Consider the following 23,264-nt stretch of genomic DNA (forward strand, 5'->3'; position numbering starts at 1 on the left):
GGGGACCGTGGTAGTTGTTGTTTTTTTGTCCCCTTTTTGAAGCAATGTTTTACGGCCGGATGCCCTTCCTGACGCCAACCCTTTTTGCCGCCTTCAACGACAAACAGGGAATTACCAGTGAACTGGTACTCAATTAGCCGACCTCGGAAGGATGACAGGCTGAGTCAACCCCCCTGGCATTAATTCGGCGATCGACCAAGATTCGAACCCAGGATCCTAAGCCGGCACCCTAGCCGCTAGCCCAACACCAGAAATGGTGTCATGAACACAATTTATTTACGCACAAGCACAAAAGCAAGACGGGCCGATTTCCGATTCCGACGGGCCGACGGGCGAGACGGGCCGATTTCCGATTCCGACGGGCCGATTTGGAGCAAGAAAAAGAACGAGACGGGAGAAAAAGGAGAGAAACGAGACGGGGAAAGCCGATTGGAGAGGCGAGTGAGGCGCGATTGGAGAGGAGTGTGAGGCGCGATTGGAGAGGCGAGTGAGGCGCGATTGGAGAGGAGTGTGAGGCGCGATTGGAGAGGAGTGTGAGGCACGATTGGAGAGGAGTGTGAGGCGTGATTGGAGAGGAGTGTGAGGCACGATTGGAGAGGAGTGATTGGAGGGGAGTGTGAGGCACGATTGGAGAGGAGTGTGAGGCACGATTGGAGAGGAGTGTGAGGCGCGATTGGAGAGGAGTGTGAGGCGCGATTGGAGAGGAGTGTGAGGCGCGATTGGAGAGGCGTGTGAAGGATTGCAGAGGAGAGGAGTGTGAGGGATTGGAGAGGTGAGGGATTGGAAAGGAGAGGGATGTGAGGGTTTGGAGAGGAGAGGAGTGCTAGGTGGAGAGAGGAGAGTGTCAGGTGGAGACAGGAGAGTGTCAGGTGGAGACAGGAGAGTGTCAGGTGGAGAGGAGTGAGGGGTCACATATTATGTGAAATAACTAAATTCACACCATTTCTGGATCTGATGACTTGCCAGTAACCATTTTGTAAAAATGAATGTGCAGCATATAACTCAATATGTCGAAATGTCACACACATCCATGCCCGTGGGATTCCCACGGGTGACCCCGCTAGTATATATATATATGAACAAGGAAAAAAGTAGCCAAAACACAAAATTTATTCGCTTAATAACATAAATAACATAATAAATAACATTAAAATATAGCAGCACACACACACTCACACACTCCTACACATACATACAAACCTACACACACACACAGAGACACATACTCACATATAAATTTTATATAAAAAAAAAAATTGTATATAAAATTTTAATTACCGACGATGTTATAAATGTTTATGTTAAGTAAAAAGTCGAAGAACAAAATAATTAAAGATTTGAGATTTATTCACTAAAGCACATGATTTTACACGAATGCTAATATTGTATTTCCCTTGGAATAAGTTTCCCCCCTGGAATCCTAAAATTTCCCCCCAGGGGGAAATTTCCCCCAGGTTGGGAAATGCTGGGTTAAACCCTGACAAATATTCCCACAGTTGTACCCAACTACACATCAAAATCTATTGTATTGGCCTGTGTGAGTATTTGAGTACAGGGACAGGTTATCAACTAAATACTGTTACTTCCAATCTGACTTCTTAAAAAGATATGAAGAACAAGGAAAGAACCTATAAATGGAAAATTGCATGGAATGCCGGCCAGGATTAATAAAAGGGGTAGAAGGAGAATTTAGACTGACGACAACAACATTGCACAACTTGAGGATGAGAAACCTCTGGAAAAGAGTCAACAGCTATTAATCTCCAACAGCATTGTTTGAAATCACCAAAAGCTATATACATTACAGTACACAGCAATAGCTATTCTCATTCATAGCGTGTGCAGCAGGACAGAAATGATCCTTGAATATAGCTAACAGAGAATATTCTGCTCCTTACATTTAAGATATGGGAAAGAAAGACAAGCAGGAAATGGGGTCTTGTAAACGGACAATAGAGACCAGTGAATGAAGACCGGCTCACCCACTAGAGCCCGTTGAAAGCAGCACAGGTGACAGATAAAGAAACAGCAACCTCGTCTGCAACTTCTCATTCCGTCAGCCGTCCACAAAAAGGGGTTCCAGGCCCAGGCAGACACCGACGAGGGGCCACACCTCGCATGGCTGTTGCCCGACCCGATCTGAAGCAGGCACGATGGCTGCCTCAGACCGGCAATTGTGCCAGTGGGAGGGGGTGGCAAGGGAATGTGGGTGGGGTGGGGGTGACTGAACCTACCCAGATGCGAATTGGCATCCAGACCCACCAATATAAAAACCACGACGAAGCTGCAAACGCGTTATACTTGGTGTAGTTACAACCAATAATAAGACTATTCATCATTGACAATATTTATGAAGCAAATCTCCTGCAAACCCATTGCAGATATTTTTTTGCCCAAAGGTAAGACTTGCCCTTTATTTTTCGTTTTACAGTGACCAATTCTGATAACAAAAATAGCCCCAAAGGTCATCCAATGCATAACTTTATATGCAAGGTAAAATATACTACACTACAGTAACCTATGTATGGTGTGGCAATAAAATAACCTTCACCACAATTCATAATGGCATCAATTATCATTCTAATTAAACCCTACAGATGTATCCGCAAATCCCTTGATATGCATCGCTTCTGGGATAAATGTGGGGGTGCATTAACAAGGTTTCATGATTAAAAATAGGGGAGAACATGTGAAGGCAGAAAAATGAAAATGCAGTGAGAAAGGCGTAGGTAGGGAATGTGAAAGCAAAAGGGTAAAAGAGTAAAGAGACATTAGAGAACAAGTGGGAGTCCGTGAGACAATTAGAGGGTGGGTTTGTGGGTGGGGCAATCAAATTGATAACTGGGAAACATGATAAAAATCAGGATAGGAAGTGGAAATGGCCGTCCTCAAACATGTAAATTAAACAGCAGGATGGACAAGAAAAAACTAAATGTCTTCAAAATGTACAGCTTAAAAATAATTGTATTAGCTCATAAAAATAGACTGCAGATCATGCAGGCTCTGCCAGGCTGAAGAGTTTATGGTTTGTATCCCACTGATAGGCCTGATCTGGATTTGGACCTGAACCAAAATCTAATCAGCTTGTTATTATCACCGAACCAACTCGTCCCCCAAGTTTGGTCATAATCCATCGACAACTTTTTGAGATATCCTGCTATATATCGTTTTTGCCCTATCACTCAATGATGAAGAATCACTTAAAAAGTATCTGGATCCGAATCCGAATCTTCACCAAAATCTAATCATTTCGTCCTTGTCACATACGCTACATCTCCACCAAATGTCGTCCGAATCCGTCCACAACCATTTGAGATATCTTGTTCACAAACAGACAAACAGACAGACAGACAAAGGTGAAAGAAAACATGACCTCTGTCCACCTTTGGTGGTGGAAGTAATGAAATATCAGGAACTCCATGATGACCCAGATTGTGTACAACGCACGAACCAAACATATCAAAGTCGAATTCTTATTCATGTATAATTAATAATGGCAGAGGGAATGACAGAGGTTTATTAATTTCATCAGAATAGATGGATGTCTCTTAATCTGCATTTGTAGATCAGTCAACCTGTAGTTACCCCACTTAGTGCTGCCAGCAGACTTAAGGTTCAGTTAGTACCCGAAGCCTCCTTTTTATTCCTCTGCGTATACAGTGCATTCAGAAAGTATTCAGACCCCTTCACTTTTTTGACATTTTGTTATGTTGCAGCCTTATGCTGAAATCGTTTAAATTCATTTTTTCTCTCATCAATCTACACTCAATACCCCACAATGACAAAGAGAAAACAGGATTTTAGAAAGTTTTGAAAATTTATTAAAAAGAAAAAACTGAAATATCACATTTACATAAGTATTCATACCCTTTGTTATGACACTTGAAATTTAGCTCAGGTGCCTCCCATTTCTCTTGATCATCTTTTCTTTTTCTTTTTTCTTTTTTTTATACAAGATCGAGGCTCGTGAAAGAGCTAACATTAATCACACAAAAAGACAAACCGACACACAAAACACACAAAAAACACACACACACACAAAAAACAAGGGGAGCGGCAGACAAGATGGGGAGAGAGGGGGAAGGACACAAACACAACATTTGAGAGCAGGGACATCGGGAGGACTTGGGGGGAGGTGGGAGAGGAATAAAACATATGAACACTGCAAGGACTCTGGGGTGAATTACCGGGGGTAGAAAAGATCAAGGTTTTCGATGGGGGAAGATAAGAGATGGTGGTGAACAGCTGTTTTAAAGACCTGGAGGGAGGAGTGGGATTGAAGGGAGTGGGGGAGTTTGTTCCAGAGGCGGGAGAAAAGGGGAATGAAAGAGTGAAGGTGAGCAGAGAGCCTAGACTTTGGCAGTTTAACCATAAGAGGGTTGCAGGCAGATCTTGTGCGACCTGAAGGAATATTGGGGGGACAGAGCACAGAGAGAGCTGGGGGAGCAAGGCCGGAGAGGAGTCGGTAGAAGACAGAAAGACCACCAACCTGCCTGCGGTGAGTGAGTGAAAGGCCCTCGGAGTTGACTACATCGCAGGAGATTCCAATGATTCTGAAAGCTTTGGCCTCAACAGCGTGAAGCCGAGCAAGGTGTGAGGCAGGAGCACCAGCCCAGAGGGGGGAACAGTATTCCATTGAGCTGCGGATGAAAGCCTTGTATGTGGTGAGGAGCTCAGGTGTGCCAAGGAAGGACTTCGCACGACGGAGGATGCCCAGTCGGCGACTGGCTTTGGAGGCCAGCTTGGAAATGTGGTTTTCACAAGAAAGATCATGGCAGATAGTGAGACCCAAAAGCTTGAGCGACAGAACTTCTTGGAGAGGATTGTTGAGAAAGTAGATGGGAGGGTTGTCCAGTCGGTCCTTTCGGAGAGACATTGTAAGAGTGTGAGATTTGTCAGGATTGAAAGACATGTTCCACTTGTTTGACCAGTCTGTGATTTTGTCCAGGTCTGCAGAGAGTGAGGAGGCTGCAGACTGCCGATCTGAGGGATGAGGAATGGAGCAACAGAGAGTAGAGTCGTCAGCAAAGAGATAGAGAGGATTTTCAAGAGAGTCAGAGAGATCATTGATGAAGACCAGAAAAAGCACAGGGCCCAGAACACTACCTTGGGGAACTCCAGCCTGAACAGGAAGAGGAGATGAGAGAAACCCATTCAGGGCCACACGTTGACTACGACCAGAGAGGAAGTCCGCCAGCCATGCGTGGAGATTTCCATGGATACCAAAGGAGGAGAGTTTGGTGAGCAGAGCAGGGTGCCAGACCGTATCGAAGGCACGTGAAATGTCAAGGGAGACAGCTCTAATTTCCTGTTTGGCGTTGAGGACCTCCATCCATTGTTGAGAAAGCAGAAGCAGCATGTCCAGAGTAGAGTGACCAGGTCTGAAACCAAATTGATGATCAGAGATCAAGCCATTGGAGAAGAGGAAAGATTTAATATCTGAAGCAATGATGGATTCCATGACTTTGCTGATAATTGGGAGAAGGCTGATTGGTCTGTAGTTGCTGGGATCTGTTTTTGCACCTTTTTTGTGCAAAGCGGTGATGTTGGCTGATTTCCAAGCAGATGGCAGATGACCTTGAGCAAAAGAGAGGGTGAAGAGAATAGAAAGAGGGAGTGAAAGAGCAGAAGAACATGATTTTAGGACCCGTGGGCTGATGCCGTCAGGCCCAGTTGCAGAATCAGAGTCGAGGGTTGACAGAAACTTTTCCACCTTGTCAGGAGGAAAGGACACAGAGTCCAGGAGCAGCTGGGTACGACTGGGTACGGTGGGTACAGAGAGGGATGGGTTTGGGACTCAAGATTTAGAGGCAAACACAGAGTTGAGGCATTCAGCTTTTTCACGTGCGGAGTCAGCCGTTAAGCCGTTTCAGCTTGGAGTTTGCAAAAAAGCACCTAAAGGACTCTTAGACTGTGAGAAACAAGATTCTGTGGTCTGATGAAACCAATATTGAACTGTTTGGCTTCCGTCTGGCCACTCTGCCATAAAGCCCAGATCAGTGGAGTGTTGCAGTGATGGTTGTCCTTAAGTCAGCGTTAAGTCAGCATTCAGCTTTGAGATGTTTCTACACCTTGATCGGACTCCACCTGTGGTAAATTCAATTGATTGGACATGATTTGGAAAGGCACACACCTGTCTATATAAGGTCTCACAGCTGACAATGCATATCAGAGAAAAAACCAAGCCATGAGGTCGAAGGAACTGCCTGCAGAGCTCAGAGACAGGATTGTGTCGAGGCACAGATCTGGGGAAGCCTACAAAAAAAATTCTGCTGCATTGAAGGTTCCCAAGAGCACAATGGCCTCCATAATTCTTAAATGGAAGAAGTTTGGAACAACCAGGACTCTTCCTAGAGCTGGCCTCCCGACCAAACTGAGCAATCGGGGGAGAAGGGCCTTGGTAAGAGAGGTGACCAAGACCCCGATGGTCACTCTGGCTGAGCTCCAGAGATCCTGTGTGGAGATGGGAGAAACTTCCAGAAGGACAACCATCACTGCAACACTCCACCGATCTGGGCTTTATGGCAGAGTGGCCAGACGGAAGCCAAACAGTTCAATATTGGTTTCATCAGACCACAGAATCTTGTTTCTCACAGTCTAAGAGTCCTTTAGGTGCTTTTTTGCAAACTCCAAGCGGGCTTTCATGTGTCTTCCACCGAGGAGAGGCTTCCATCTGGCCACTCTGCCATAAAGCCCAGATCGGTGGAGTGTTGCAGTGATGGTTGTCCTTCTAGAAGTTTCTCCCATCTCCACACAGGATCTCTGGAGCTCAGCCAGAGTGACCATCGGGTTCTTGGTCACCTCTCTTACCAAGGCCTTTCTCCCCCGATTGCTCAGTTTGGCCGGGCGGCCAGCTCGAGGAAGAGTCCTGGTTGTTCCAAACTTCTTCCATTTAACCAAACTTCTTCCATTTAAGAATTATGGAGGCCACTGTGCTCTTGGGAACCTTCAATGCAGCAGAGATTTTTTTTGTCGGCTTCCCCAGATCTGTGCCTCGACACAATCCTGTCTCTGAGCTCTGCAGGCAGTTCCTTCGACCTCATGGCTTAGTTTTTGCTCTGATTTGCATTGTCAGTTGTGAGACCTTATATAGACAGGTGTGTGCCTTTCCAAATCATGTCCAATCAATTGAATTTACCACAGGTGGACTCCAGTCAAGGTGTAGAAACATCTCAAAGATGATCAAGAGAAATGGGAGGCACCTGAGCTAAATTTCAAGTGTCAGCATAGGGTATGAATACTTATGTCAATGTGATATTTCAGTTTTTTCTTTTTAATAAATTTGCAAAACTTTCTAAAATCCTGTTTTATTTTTGTCATTATGGGGTATTGAGTGTAGATTGATGAGGGAAAAAATGAATTTAAACGATTTCAGCATAAGGCTGCAACATAACAAAATGTGAAAATGTGAAGGGGTCTGAATACTTTCTGAATGCAGTGTATATATATATATATACAGTGCGTGAAAATTTACAAACTCAAAGTTTATTTTGCCATAGAATACATTGTATGGTTTCGAGTGTAAGTCTCAACATGTACAGGTATGTGTGTGCACAGACCTGGAGGTGTTCCCCATCTCATTTGTGATTGATGTTTTCATTGTTTTGTCAAATGATTGAGGAACAGTGCAAGTTTCATTTTTATAAATTTTATTGCATACTTTTTTGTACAAGTCTTATTCTATAAGGCATCCAATTATAGTCAGGTTCACTATGTCAATAAATTATATTTCGTTCAAAAGCATGGTAGATTAGCAAACCTATACATTTTTGGAAAGGTTATAGCATAAGGAAACTAAAAATCAATGTTTACATTTAGAGAGATACCTGTATGGCGGCCATTTTGGATTTTCAAAATGGCCACTGTAAAATACATATTTTGTTCTATTTCTGCCTCTAATTACCCTAAAAACTTTAAAAAATATACTAAACCTATATTTTCAGGGACAAGGAATCCAATGAAAGTATCAAATTAGTGCTATGGGGAATGGTAAGACACGAATCAAAGGTTTTGAATTGCAAAATACTGTGTTTATATTCACGATAAGTTGCATAATCAAATACATGTTATCATTTTGTACAGGCAGTTAATAACATCAAAATGTGTCACAATAATTCATATCACCAAACATACACAGGCAGTCAGCAAAATCATATATACACATGCAGTCAGTATAACTTCACATCGACACAGGCAGTCAATGACAAAATATACACAGGCAGTCAATGGCATCAAACATACACGATTACAGAATATGCCATTTAGAGTTCGTCATCACTGTCCTGTGTGTCGTATCCGACAATATAGTCCGCATCGTTTTCACAGTCCGTTCCACACAAGCAAAGGTCGGTCAAATTGATTGGCAAATCGAATTGGTCGAATGGTCGATCGAAACGAATTCGATGAATCGAATCGAATCGAATCGGTCGAATGGTCGAATGGTCGATCGAAGCGATTGGTCGAATGGTCGAATGGAATTGGTCGAATGGAATTGGTCGATTTGGTCGAATCGAATTGGTCGGAATTGGCAAATGTAAACATTGATTTTCAGATTTTCCATGTAATAACGTTTCCAAAAATGTATAGGTTTGCTAATCTACCATGATTTTGAACGAAAAAACATAGTGAACCTGACTATTATGAGAGAATTCACAGTGAAAGTAATGGAAACCTTTTTTCTTTTCTTCTTTCTTCAACAGTGCCAGATACTTTCCAAAGCAACTTCCACTTTTAATGGGTTGGCGCTGGGCCAGGAAACAAGCTTATTTTTAAGTGTGCCGACTTTTGACCAAATGCATCATTTAATGGATTACAGATAATGCAGTGATAGCTTATGTGTCGAGGAAGGGCAAAAAACAACTTCACTCCATTTAAGTGTACCTGTGTTTCAGGTGATTCTACTTTGGGCTTGCTGGAGTGGATTTTAAACAGGAAATGGTGAAGGAGTATGGGTTTAAAACTATTATTCGAGCTTCGAGGGATATAAAAGAGAAATGAAACATCATGCAGAATGACTATAACAGGTATGTCTGACGATTTCGAATTTAGATCAAGCCAACTATTTGCAATTCAGGCATCATTTTGGTTGTTTCAGAATAAGTTCTGATGATGCATGTGGTGTATTTGGTGGAGTGGTTGAAGAGCTGTTTCCTCAACTGGCTGGTGTGGGTTTGATTCCCATGGATACTCACTCTTCCCAAACTGTACTTGGCAAGTAGAGTGAGTGTGCCAAAGGATTTCGTCCCGTATTGAACTCAGGTTTTGGATTTGGTTTGTATTTGGAGGTCAGGACCTCAGGAAGGTTTTGGATGGGGGAAGATAAGAGATGATGGTGAACAGCTGTTTTAAAGACCTGGAGGCAGGAGTGGGATTGAAGGGAGTGGGGGAGTTTGTTTCAGAGGCGGGAGACAAGAGGAATGGAGGAGTGAAGGTGAGCAGAGAGTCTTGATTTTGGCAACACCAGTGAAGCTCTGGTGTTGGGCTAGCGGCTAGGGTGCCGGCTTAGGATCCTAGGATCCTGGGTTCGAATCCCAGTCGATCGCTGAATTAACGCCAGGGGGGTTGACTCAGCCTGTCATCCTTCCGAGGTCGGCTAATTGAGTACCAGTTCACTGGTAATTCCCTGTTTGTCGTTAAAGGCGGCAAAAAAGGGTTGGCGTCAGGAAGGGCATCCGGCCGTAAAACATTGCTTCAAAAAGGGGACCGAAAAACAACAACAACCACGGTTCCCGAAAAAGGTCAACCCCTGCTTTGCGGGGAAAAATGGCCTCTAAAGGTGGTTTTTTATTTATATTGAACTCAAATAGGTTGGTTTGAGGTTATCTTTTTGATACATACAGTGAGTGACACATGGTGTATCCTTACAAAACATATATCAGGAAGTCTGCAGATAGAAACGCATGCTATTATTGATATAACTTTAAAAAGGTAAGAAAACTTGTTCAATCCATCTGCTTCCCATGTATTTGCAGTCAATTTTGGCTCATTTGGGCAACGAAGAGGAAATAATGGAATACAGTGCATTATAAGATATAAATTGTTTGGCCGTTTCCTGGGACAGAGGATCCCAGCGCTGAGGCATACCGTGTTAACGGAGCCTCAGACATGACAATATTCATACATTAGGGTAAATCCATTAAGTTAACATTGATAACAGTCATATGTGTTTATTATTGTAAATTAACAGCGCTTAAAAATACGTGTGAAACAAACTGCTAAAGTAAATAACAAGAAGTGTTATTTTATAGCATCAGTCAATACTTTGTGTCGCCACCCCCCCCCCCCCCCCCTTTGCCTTTTTGAGTGCCATCACTCTTTTACCCATTCTTCCTGCATACGAATGAAGCACTCTTACAGGAATATTGTCCCAAATATCATATCGTACATTTTTTTATTTTTTTGTATACAACATCGAGGTTCGTGAAAGAGCCAACATTAATCACACAAAAATCAAACAGACACATAAAACATATAATAAGGGGAGCGGTAAACAAGATGGGGAGAGAAGGGGAAGCACAAACACAACATTTGAGAGCAGGGACATCAGGAGATCTGTGGGAGGGAGAGGGCTTGGGGGGAGGAGGCATGGGAAGGGGGGGGGGGGGGGTGGGAGAGGTATAAAACACAAGGACACTGCAAGGACTTCCAGGATGGCAGTTGGTATTTCAAAAAAGTGGATCTGGGGTGAATTAACGGGGGTAAAAAAAAGATCAAGGTTTTGGATGGCGGAAGATAAGAGATGGTGGTGAACAGCTGTTTTAAAGACCTGGAGGGAGGAGTGGGATTGAAGAGAGTGAAGGAGCTTGATTCAGAGGCGGGAAACAAGAGGAATGAAAGAGTGAAGGTGAGCAGAGTGTCTTGATTTTGGCAGTTTGACTTCATTCCACAGAATAACATTCCACAGTTATTTAAGGTTCATTGGGTTCCTCTTGTTATTTCTGCCACCAAAGGTGGTTGGAGGTTGTGTTTTTACCCTTACCTGGCTGTCTGTCTGTCTGTCTGTGAGCAAGATATCTCAAAACGTTATGGGCAGATTAGGACGAAACTTGGTGGACAGGTTGGGTTTGTGACAAGGACGAATTGAATAGGTTTTGGTGAAGATCCAGATCCAGATACGAGAATTTGTTAAGTGATTCTTCACCATTGAGAGATAGGGCAAAAACTATATATATATAGCATGATATTACATGTTATGGACGAGTTATGAGAAAACTTGGCGGATGAGTTGGGTAGGTGATGTTCATCCAGACTATCAGTGGGACACAACACACACACATACATACACATACACACACAGACGAACATATATAACACACCACAAGACACAACACATATTACACAGACAAACACGGCACATGTTACACAGACATCCACTGAGCTTCGGGGACTTGTTAAGGTCAAGATTCTCAAATATATAATTATTAAACGTGAATTATTAAATCCTCACATCAATCAGTTGGTAGTGTACCGTAAAGCACTATCGCTCTGCTAAGTCGCTCTATAGCAGCTGTGTGTGTGTGTGTGTGTGGGCTTGTCGGGTAGCCTCACTCACTGCCAGGATATGTGCGGTGTATTATCACAGTGAAAATTGACTAAATAAAAGACAAATTGAAATCGGCGAATCTTTTTGAGAAAATTTCGAGATCTGCCTTATAAAGGTTCCAAAAGACTTGCAAGGCCAAAATCATTGGCAGTTAAAGGATTTGATGCATTCTAGAAACCTCTTACACCCTGTTGGTTCAGCAATGTCGTCAGACATTTTTGGGTGTTCGCTTTCTGCCTCAGTTGCTCATTACACGTAGTGGTTTTTCCATCGTGAATGTTTCCAAAGTCTTCTTCACCACTCTATCTAGTTGTGCTGAAACTTCCACTGAGCAGCAAATGGGAATCGAACCCACATCACTGAGAGCAATACAACCTTTACCCAACCAAACCACAAAACCATCCAGTTTGCTTGTAAGAGGCTAATTATGTGATGTGATTAAATCTCTTAGGAACACCAATATATCATGTTCAAATATCAATTTCTTTCGACTGAGAGGGCCATTTTATTGTTTACAGTGGGAAGAGGACTATAAACAGAATGAGGTACATCGAACGTTTCCAATTCACTTTCTCCATTTAAAACACTAATAATAAACTCTTCCATAGTTTCCAAGATCCACTTAAATTGAACAATGCTTGTCTTCCACAAATAGAAGAAGAATGTGTTTGTAACCCCTGGAAGCATTAGTGACTGAAACTACTGTGTTTCCGTTCCCATGGAAACAATTGGTAACAAGAGCAAAGTGCAGGAAATGAAGATGTCCAAATGATGATTGGCCGAGATATGTAGAATGCTAATCCACAGTAAATCTGAGCGTTAAAAACACAATACACGCAAGGGTTGGGTCAAACTTTCCATACAATTTAAAGTGCACCAAAGTTTTTCTTTCTAAAAGTGTCTCTCAACACACACTCAAAAGGGTTGCTATTGGAAACAGAAGGCAATTATTTTGTAATGTAATGCACAGTCATTTTCAGCCAATGTTCAAAAAGAGAAGCTGGCTGGAAAATATTTTTTAAAGCAAATTGAACGAATACATTAAAAATATTTCCAATGATTACAGACTTTTGAAACACCCTGCATAATGAATTCAAAACCTTGTGTAGCTGTCACTTGAGCTGGTTTGGGGATGTATAATGTGACCATCTCTCAACAAAAGGGGCGGTTTGCAATTTAATCTGTCACAGACGTGGGGAAAGGATATTACATCCCTCCCACGTTGTCTGTAATCATCACGGGATGCCCGGATTGGTCAACAGACTAATTCATCTCACCAACGGTTGAAGTCACGTGATGATTTTCAAACTTCTTCTTCACTTCATCTGCTATGAACAAGGCGAGTGGAATCTTGCCAAACCCTAACCTTAACAACTCTACTGACTTGTAAGTGCAGCTTTTACATTTATAAACTTTTACTGATATACATGTATACATGTATACATGTACACATGGATACATAATATATATACATAATACACATATATACCGAAACACATATATACATATACACATATATACATATACACATATATACATTTCCACATATATATACATATACACATATATACACATATATGCATATACACATATATACACATATATACATATACACATATATACACATATATACATATATATATATATACACATATATATATATATATATATATATATATATATATATATATGTATATATATATATATGTATATATATATATATATATGTATATATATATATATATATATGTATATATATATATATGTATATATATATATATGTATATATATATATATATATATATATATATATATATATATATATATATATATATATATATATATATATATATATATGAATCAAGGCACCTCCTAGCTTTAATGGTGAGCACCAGCCACGGATTATGTCTCACACGGTAAAAACGCATAACCCACAAGGAACCAACAGCCTGTCTGCCACACAGACCATCGTTCCCGCCAGTGCAAACCAAAACCAGGGAGTGCCTTGCGATCGGCGGAGATAATAATCAACGACATAACAGCGTGATGAGTGCTGTCCCGATCTCCTGTGGACCAAAGTCCTAGACCAAAGCGTCACCTGATCAAGAGAAATCGGAGTCACCTGAGCTAAATTTCAAGTGTCATAGCAAAGGGTATGAATACTTATGTCAATGTGATATTTCAGTTTTTTCTTTTTAATAAATTTGCAAAACTTTCTAAAACCCTGTTTTCTCTTTGTCATTATGGGGTATTGAGTGTAGATTGATGAGGGAAAAAATGAATTTAAACGATTTCAGCATAAGGCTGCAACATAACAAAATGTGAAAAAAGTGAAGGGGTCTGAATACTTTCTGAATGCACTGTGTATGTATGTATGTATGTATGTATGTATGTATGTATGTATGTATGTATGTATGTATGTATATATATATATATATATATATATACAGACTTGGCATTTAATATGGAATATTTTTTTTGTGGGGGTGAACTTACTTTTCAAGATGTCTTGGAACCAAAGGTTCATTGGAATTATGTTGAAATTATTCTAGATTTTGTTAATGTGACCTTTAAAAGAAACAAAAACCACATTTGACATTTGGAAACAAATAAATTGATCCTTGAAAGTGATGTAAACTGATATCGAACTCAATTCATGGACAGTACTGTGTTAAACTTCTGTACGTTTTCCAGAAGTATCTCTTTATTTTGCACATTAGGCAAAAAAATTTTTAACAAAAAGAAAAGTTAAATTACGACTGGGATTACCGCCAGTAAAATTACAGTTCAGTACTTCGTGTAACCCCCACAAGCATTCAGGAGAGCACGTACACGTTGAGGCATGCTGTTTACGAGATTTGCCAAGGTTTGGACAGGAATCGCTTGCCATGCAGTGACAATAGCCTGCTGCAATTCACGCACAGAGGTCGGCTGATGGTCCAAGTAGTCGATTTGACGCGTTAATTCTGCCCACAAGTTCTCTTTCGGATTCATATCCGGGGACATGGCAGGCCACTCCATATGCTCGACACCACGGTCAGCAAGAAAGTGTTGGATCATGCGAGCATGATGAGGCCGTGCATTGTCATTTTGGAAGACAAAGTTTCCTCGAAAGGCTGCACGAGCAAATGGAATCAATGTTTCTTCCAGAATGGCCCTGTACTTGAACTGGTTCAGGTTTCCATTCAGAACAACCAGGTCAGTTTTGCCCCCTGCATGAAAAGCAGCCTAAACGGTCACCCCACCACCTCCAGCTTGGACTCTTGGCACTATACAATCTTTGTTGGAGGCTTCATGCACTTGTCTGCGCACTCGGACGCAGCCATCTTGACGATAGACCAGAAATCTAGACTCGCCACTGAAGTTCAAGTGATTCCAGTGTCCTGGCTGCCATTGACGGTGCTCTCTGGCCCACTGCAATCGGCGCTGGCGGTGTTGTCTGGTCAGGCGTGGCTTTCTCAGGGGACGCCTGGCACGATAGCCTGCTTGAACCAGTCGGTGGTTGACTAGCCTTCTGGATACAGGCACATTTGTCAGTTGCTGCCTCTCAGCCCTAAGCCGATTAGCTGACTTGGTATGGCCATTGCGGACTAACCGGTGCAGCTGGCGATCATCCCTCCTTGCGGTTCTGCGGGGACGTCCTGGCCTCGGTATTGGAGTAGGGACACCCCTCTGAGCATTTCGTTTCAGGATCTTTGACACCTGACCTTGAGTGATGCCATACTGCCGAGCAATAGCACGCTGTTTCATGCCGTAATTTCGTAAAGCCACCACTCCATGACAAACAGCATTGTCGAGTTGATTGACCATCTCCAGAGGAAGCGGCAATAACCTTTGGAGACGTGCAGCAGTTGTTTTCCACTAATACAGAACGCAACAACCCTTGTAAACCCGACTGTGAATCCAATCATCAAATGCACCTGTCCGTACATTTTGCCACGCCACCTGTGATATAATCCTGTTGTTGACTTCTTGCTGCGACAGACAATCAGTGACATGGTTCTTTCAACAAATACATCAAATATACAAGGGTTGTTGCGTTCTGTATTAGTGGAAAACAACTGCTGCACGTCTCCAAAAGTTATTGCCGCTTCCTCTGGAGATGGTCCATTAACTCGACAATGCTGTTTGTCATGGAGTGGTGGCTTTACGAAATTACGGCATGAAACAGCGTGCTATTGCTCAGCAGTATGGCATCACTCAAGGTCAGGTGTCAAAGATCCTGAAACGAAATGCTCAGAGGGGTGTCCCTACTCCAATACCGAGGCCAGGACGTCCCCGCAGAACCACAAGGAGGGATGATCGCCAGCTGCACCGGTTAGTCCGCAATGGCCGTACAAAGTCAGCTAATAGGCTTAGGGCCGAGTGGCAGCAACTGACAAATGTGCCTGTATCCAGAAGGCTCGTCAACCAACGACTGGTTCAGGCAGGCTTTCGTGCCAGGCGTCCCCTGAGAAAGCCACGCCTGACCAGGCAACACCGCCAGCGCCGATTGCAGTGGGCCAGAGAGCACCGTCAATGGCAGCCAGGACACTGGAATCACGTGATCTTCAGTGACGAGTCTAGATTTCTGGTCTATGGTCAAGATGGCCGCGTCCGAGTGCACAGACAAGTGCATGAAGCCTACAACAAAGATTGTATAGTGCCAAGAATCCAAGCTGGACGTGGTGGGGTGACCGTTTGGGCTGCTTTTCATGCAGGGGGCAAAACTGACCTGGTTGTTCTGAATGGAAACCTGAACCAGTTCAAGTACAGGGCCATTCTGGATGAAACATTGCTTCCATTTGCTCGTGCAGCCTTTCGAGGAAACTTTGTCTTCCAAGATGACAATGCACGGCCTCATCGTTCTCGCATGATCCAAGACGTTCTTGCTGACCGTGGTGTAGAGCATATGGAGTGGCCTGCCATGTCCCCGGATATGAATCCGATAGAGAACTTGTGGGCAGAATTAACGCGTCAAATCGACCACTTGGACCAGCAGCCGACTTCTGTGCGTGAATTGCAGCAGGCTATTTATTGTCACTGCATGGCAAGCGATTCCTGTCCAAACCTTGGCAAATCTCGTGAACAGCATGCCTCAACGTGTACGTGCTCTCCTGAATGCTCGTGGGGTTACACGAAGTACTGAACTGTAATTTTACTGTCCGTAATCCCAGTCGTAATTTAACTTTTGTTTTTGTTAAAAAAAAATTGGGATAATTTGCAAAATAAAGAGATACTTCTGGAAAACGTACAGAAGTTTAACACAGTACTGTCCATGAATTGAGTTCGATATCAGTTTACATCACTTTCAAGGATCAATTTATTTGTTTCGAAATGTCAAATGTGGTTTTTGTTTCTTTTAAAGGTCACATTAACAAAATCTATATATATAAAACACAGTTTGTGTGTGTGTGTGTGTGTGTGTGTGTGTGTGTGTGTGTGTGTGTGTGTGTGTGTAATGTTACCGATAGACTCCTAAACAGAGAGGCTTACGTGCTTGATATTTGACATAGACATGGCCATTGAGCATGGGACGAACATGGCCGAACTCAAAATATTTGACGATCCATATTTTTTATTCATATTTACCTCAGCGCATTTCAGCGAAGTACCCGCTAATCTCAGCCGGTTCCAGAGCAGCTCGCTGATTCGCTCAGAGCGATCACGTGATGTTCCATTCCCGCCGCCAGACTGATTCGCTCAGAGCGATCACGTGATGTTCCATCCCGTCACACGTCACACGTTTTTTCACCTTTTATGCGATCGTGTTTTGTATCGATTTTGTGCGATATGAATTAAATGTCTTTGAAACAGCTGTGAAACGTCTTTCCACAACCCTTCCGTAACCGATTGGAGCAGTTTATTGCCGCACAAAACGAGATCCGCAAAGCGAGTTGGTCGAGCCGTTTTGCTCAGAGCGATCACGTGATGTTCCATCCCGTCACACGTCACACCTTTTTTCATCTTTTATGCGATCGTGTTTTGTATCGATTTTGTGCGATATGAATTAAATGTCTTTGAAACAGCTGTGAAACGTCTTTCCACAACCCTTCCGTAACCGATTGGAGCAGTTTATTGCCGCACAAAACGAGATCCGCGAAGCGAGTTGGTCGAGTCGTGCTGACCAAGATGGCGACACGGCGGCTTCACTTTTCATGGAGTATGAGCGTTCTATATATTTTCAATTCAGTGCACCCGTGATTTGTGGCATAGACATGACCAATGACCATTGGGCCTTCACGGTGTAATTTGTGCGAGGCTTTTGTCCGAGTGAGCTTGAGTCGAGAGGTCGAATGTACGGGTTGGGAATGTACGGGTCTCCCTTCCCCCGCCCGGCAACGCCGGTACTGGAGGACGTCACAGGATCGGTGAGTCTCCAAAAATCCGCTTCGTGCTGTTGCGAATATGCAGGACTATGTCCGATTGTTGTGCTGCTCTCTGACCATGAGAACTGCAACGTCATTGTTGACTGGCCATCCCCTTCCCTCCCCCTTCCCCCTCCCCTCTCCATCCCCCCTTCCCTTCCCCCTCCACCCTACCCCCTCCACCCTACCCCTCCCCTTCTCCCCTCCCCTTCTCCCCTCCCCCTCCATTTTCCCCCTCCTCCTCCCTTTTCCCCCTCCCCCCTCCATCCCCCCTTCCCTTCCCCCTCCACCCTACCCCTCCCCTCCCCCTCCCCCCTCCCCCTCCATTTTCCCCCTCCCCCTCCCTTTTCCCCCTCCCCCTCCCCCTCCTTTTTCCCCCTCCCCCCTCCCCCTCCCTTTCCCCCTCCCCCCTCCCTTCCCCCTCCACCCTACCCCCTCCCCTTCTCTCCTCCCCCTCCCCTCCCCCCTCTCCCCCCTCCCACCCCCTCCCATCCCTCACCCTCCCCATCCCCCCCTCTTCTCCCCTCTCCCCCTCCCACTCTTCTCCCCTCCCCCCCGTTCCCCTCCCCGCCCCCCCCGTTCCCCTCCCCTCCCCTCCCCCCCGTTCCCCCCTCCTCCCCTCCCCCGCCCGGCAATGCCGGGTACTTCTGCTAGTCTAGAATAATTTCAACATAATTCCAATGAACTTTTGCTTCTTAGCCATCTTGAAAAGTAAGTTCACCCCAACAAAAAAAAAATTCCATATTAAATGCCAAGTCTGTATATATGTAGATTTGTGGTGTTGATTATTGTTGGATTTGTGGTGTTGATTGCCAATAATCCTTTACAAACCTGAAATATTGAAACTGTGTTATATAATTGAAGAAAGGAAATTTGACATTGTTGTCAGCATCCTTGAGTGAACATATTTACTTTTATATTTTCACCAGCCTTCATGGCAACGATATATTTCAAGCAAGTTCCAACATTCCCTTGAGAAGGCACCTCATTTATGTCATCATGTCAAAATAACAATGAAAGGATCTATTTTTGAAGTCTTTGGAATCCCATAAATGAAAATTAACCCCTGGAACTCAACTCGACTAAACAAACGGCAACCTGCCATTGTGAGTGTTTTGCTGATTTAATTTTTTTTTTAACGAGTAAATGCGTCCATGAGCTGGAGGTGCACATACATCTCAATCAATGGTATAGCTGTACAAGTACACAGTTGATGCACTTATTTCATTGTCCATTAAAGTTGCCATCGGATCAGCTTCACCTCAAAAGATTCACAGAATAAACCATTATATTCCACATAAAAACTGATAATCAAAACGGAAACGTTTTATCCAAAATCTAGGCACTGAATTTCATTCACCTAGATCATAGATGATTAACCCTTGGATGCAGTGATTGGGCCTCAGAGGCCCACAAGGTTTTTGTTGTTGCAAAAACTATGCTGTACAATTAATTTTTTTGGGGAATGAGCCTCATTTTCACCGACTTTCATGTTGTTACACAAAATTCAGTGACATAAATAAATAAAAATTTCATTCAGGCTCTTGGGAAAATCTTCATTCTTCACTTATAACCCGAAAATCCGACACGAATACAGGCCTGGGGCCTTCGAGGCCCCACATAAATGTTGTTGTACTACTATGTTATATCATTATTTTCTTGATATGAGCCTCATTATATGCTCCTATAACTTGGTTACAAATAATTCAGTGACAAAAATATGAAAATTAAAAAACTTTACGCGAATACATTTGTGGGGCCTCTGAGGCCCAATGGCTGCATAGGTGTAGGATTTTTGACAGTTGTGGACATATACATTCGATATAAAAGGATTAGTGAATCATATTTTTTGAGGAAATACTCCTACATGAGCCTCAACCTTTTAGAGAAAAAAAGTTGAAAAACCAAGAATAAAAAAAAAAATTTGCAAAAAAAAAAAAAGGCATTACTTTTATGGGTTTCTTCCAACTAATAGAATCAATAATTCACATTTTCTGAGCAAATACACATCCATGAGCATCGACTTGGATTGAAAAAGGATATGACAGAAAAAAAATCTATAAAACAAAAACGAAAAAAAAACATTACACTAATACATCCGTTGGGCCTGCGAGGCCCCATGGCTGCGTTTATGTAGGATTTTTGACGCCTGCATCTAAGAGTTAATACAAGCTGTGGCCTAGTTTTGGACAGTTGCTTAAGTCGAGATTGATCCAGATGAAAAATTAACTCTTATCCAATCGAGCAATTCCCCTATAGATTTTAGGGGTTATTCAAGAGGACTGTTACAATTGATAAGGATTTTGAGACAAATTTGGCTGACAATACTAAAACACCAAACAGCGGTGGATACAAAAGATGGGATATGTTTACTATAGATGAGATGTTCTCTCCACTTCCTTTCCCCATTCCCTGAATAACAACCTTTTCATCAATTGTTTACTCATCCACTTCCAAAATCTCTATATTCATCTATTTAGTGCTTTCTTTAATGGTTATCCTCCATCTCACACACTTTTCCACTTCACAAACTCCATCGGCTCAAGTATATTCTCATTGGGTTTTTCCCCCCCTCTAAATATTTACATTTCCCCTTGAGTAAACCATCTATTTATTCCCTAAAGATTACATGGAAGCTCAATAAATGGGGATTCTGTCTGGAATTTCAGCAGCTGGATCAAATCTTGTTTTCCTTGATTTTCATTCTTATTGTATCTGCAGGCCCTTCAACTATGAATAATAACTATTAAACTTTTAGGATTTTTGAAAGGTACTCACCATCAACATTACGGGAGTCAATGTCGGTATCTGTCGAGACCTCGGATGATAGGATTGCCCAGGGTACCAATCCCTGGTATTGTCCATCACCGTCCATGTTGGCACTGCGGATCAAACACCAGCCAGGCTGTCCTGGAGGATCTCCTAAAATCTCCACAGCTTGGCCACGGTGAACATTGACTTCCCCTGGCCCTTCGGCCGCACGGTCTAGAGTCACCTGAGCTGGCCGACCTGGCTCATCGTCCTATGGGGAGGAAATGTACACAGGAACTATAAGAAAACAGACAAAATCCACTAAACAATTCCCAGACAAATGTTGCCAAAAGATGATTCACTATAATCTGAAGCTCGTTATCTGACCTTTTGCGTAATTGCTTTAGTGATACTTTGTTCCACTGAAAATAGGTTCATAAAACAGCTCAATAAAGATAAGGAGTAAATGCACAGCAAAAACAAGAACAACATGAATGAAGGTTAAGAAGAAACTCAACTAGACCAAACAAATGGCAACCTGTCACTGTTCAGCATTTTCAGAAAGAGGGAGGTATTCAACACGGGTACAAGATCAGATTATTAGATTGTTTTTTGATCATATTTACGTTGAAAAACATCATGATTTATAAACACTCCGTGCCACGGGCTTATTCGAGAGAACTGTCCAGGGCTATGCAACAACACCAACAACGACAAACAAATTATAAATATAGTTGTCCAGCACAATTGCCTGGAGGGATGCACACTCACCTCTGAGATGTCTAGCATGGATTCAAATTTTGACCTAGCTGCAAACAATGTTTCACTCAGTGTTTCACAGGCAGGGAAATGCATCAATACGTGTTCCATCCCTTTGATGAACATCAAAACCGGGTGTCTCATCTGCCAAAACTGGTCGTTTATGGCAGTTAAAGACCCCATTGTGTCCTTCACGAAGAGTAGCTAAGCTATGGCCATGACCAGGACCAAATTCCAAATTCCAACCGCTCGGTCGAATATCCTGATTGGCTACCCAACCAAGATCATAAACGTAGCCAAGAAACTGCTCCAGCAGAGCCAAAGCTCTATATATAGAGTGTGAATGGTGTATGAATTGATGATAAAATAATAGTAGTATCCTTACAAAGAACTTTGGCACAGGAGGAGGCCATCAGGCCATAAGGTTGTTTGTACAATGCCTGCACAATGATTGCCAGTCTATGATTGTTTGTTTATGCTCCATTGTTTTTAAATGCTGAGCATCAGCTAAGGAGATAGCAAGGACCATTTTATAGGTGTTTGGTATGACCTGGCAAAGGGTTTGAACCCCAGACCTCCCAAACTCAGAAAGGAGTCTCTAGCCATTACACACCACCACCGAGTCTTCTGTTCCTCTTCTTTAAAAAAAAACCACCTTTAGAGGCCATTTTTCCCCGCAAAGCGGGGGTTGGCCTTTTTCGGGAACCGTGGTTGTTGTTGTTTTTCGGTCCCCTATTTGAAGCAATGTTTATACGGCCGGATGCCCTTCCTGACGCCAACCCTTTTTGCCGCCTTAAACGACAAACAGGGAATTACCAGTGAACTGGTACTCAATTAGCCGACCTCGGAAGGATGACAGGCTGAGTCAACCCCCCTGGCGTTAATTCAGCGATCGACCGGGATTCGAACCCAGGATCCTTGGTATCCTAAGCCGGCACCCTAGCCGCTAGCCCAACACCAGGGATCTTCTTTAACACCACCTCTTCTTTAATGGCCACAATTCTTCCCACGTTCTTGTGGAGTTGGCAGGGGGAAGCTTGGCCCAACTCATTCACAAACCGACTGCCCAGGCCTGATGTTCGACGAAGGCTAGGGCAGCAATTTGGCCAGTGTGTCAGTGGTGCTCGGCCACTCTTCGCAAAGAACAACGTGGGATCTTTAAAGTCCACCAACTAATGCCAGCAGACAGGATGCCCTATTACCATCCATCCAATGATCCAAGGGACGGAATACACATATATGAGAACAGAATGTGCTTCAGGGCCAAAACATTACAACATGGACCTCGAAATGTGATCCGATCGTAAAGGGATTGTGGATATCTTGGGTACTGGTAGGCTACTTCCACCCACCGCTTGACACTGCTGAAGGAGATTACAACCAAAACAAAAACAGAATAAAAGTCCTGTTGCAGTGGGAAAATGAAAAATTGCACTTGTAACAGATTTGTGCTGATTATGTAACAGAAGTAATAAATTCATGGAATTCCCCTTTCACCTGATATCCCAGGTTAAATGATCTGCTGAGGCATGGTTAAATGATCATATACATATACAGTTCCCTCCAGTGTATTGGAATAGTAAAGTCAACTTTGTTATTAGTCCCCTACCGGTGTACACCGGAGGGGACTATAGGTTTGCACGCCGTCCCTCCGTCCGTCAGTCCGTCAGTCCGTCAGTCCGTCAGTCCGTCCGTCAGTCCGTCCGTCAGTCCGTCACGCAAAGAACAGTTTTCCGGACTTCTTTTCTAAACGCTTAATGCTAACGATTTCAAACTTGGCACATGGTTTCCTCATGATAACTTACAGATCAAGTTCGAATTTCACGACGTTCCGATCATTTTTGACAAAGTTATGGCACTTTGAA

General features: G+C 43.1%; 1 protein-coding gene across 5 annotated transcripts in view; it reads right to left on the bottom strand.

The window, feature by feature from the left end:
* LOC137433788 (rho guanine nucleotide exchange factor 25) overlaps positions 1-23,264 on the bottom strand; it is a 278,788-nt gene that overhangs the window by 180,642 nt on the left and 74,882 nt on the right. For 4 of the 5 annotated variants that reach the window (XM_078783275.1, XM_078783260.1, XM_078783268.1 and 1 more), the window contains one exon: positions 20,668-20,911. In XM_078783275.1, coding sequence (XP_078639401.1) covers positions 20,668-20,911 — 244 coding nt within the window. Of the gene's footprint in view, positions 1-1,982; positions 2,163-20,667; positions 20,912-23,264 lie in introns of those variants that run through there. The other variant, XM_078783280.1, reaches the window with a different exon arrangement.

The sequence above is a fragment of the Myxine glutinosa genome, chromosome 1 (genome assembly GCF_964187855.1).
Source record: "Myxine glutinosa chromosome 1, kmMyxGlut1.1, whole genome shotgun sequence".
Classification (NCBI taxonomy): domain Eukaryota; kingdom Metazoa; phylum Chordata; class Myxini; order Myxiniformes; family Myxinidae; genus Myxine; species Myxine glutinosa.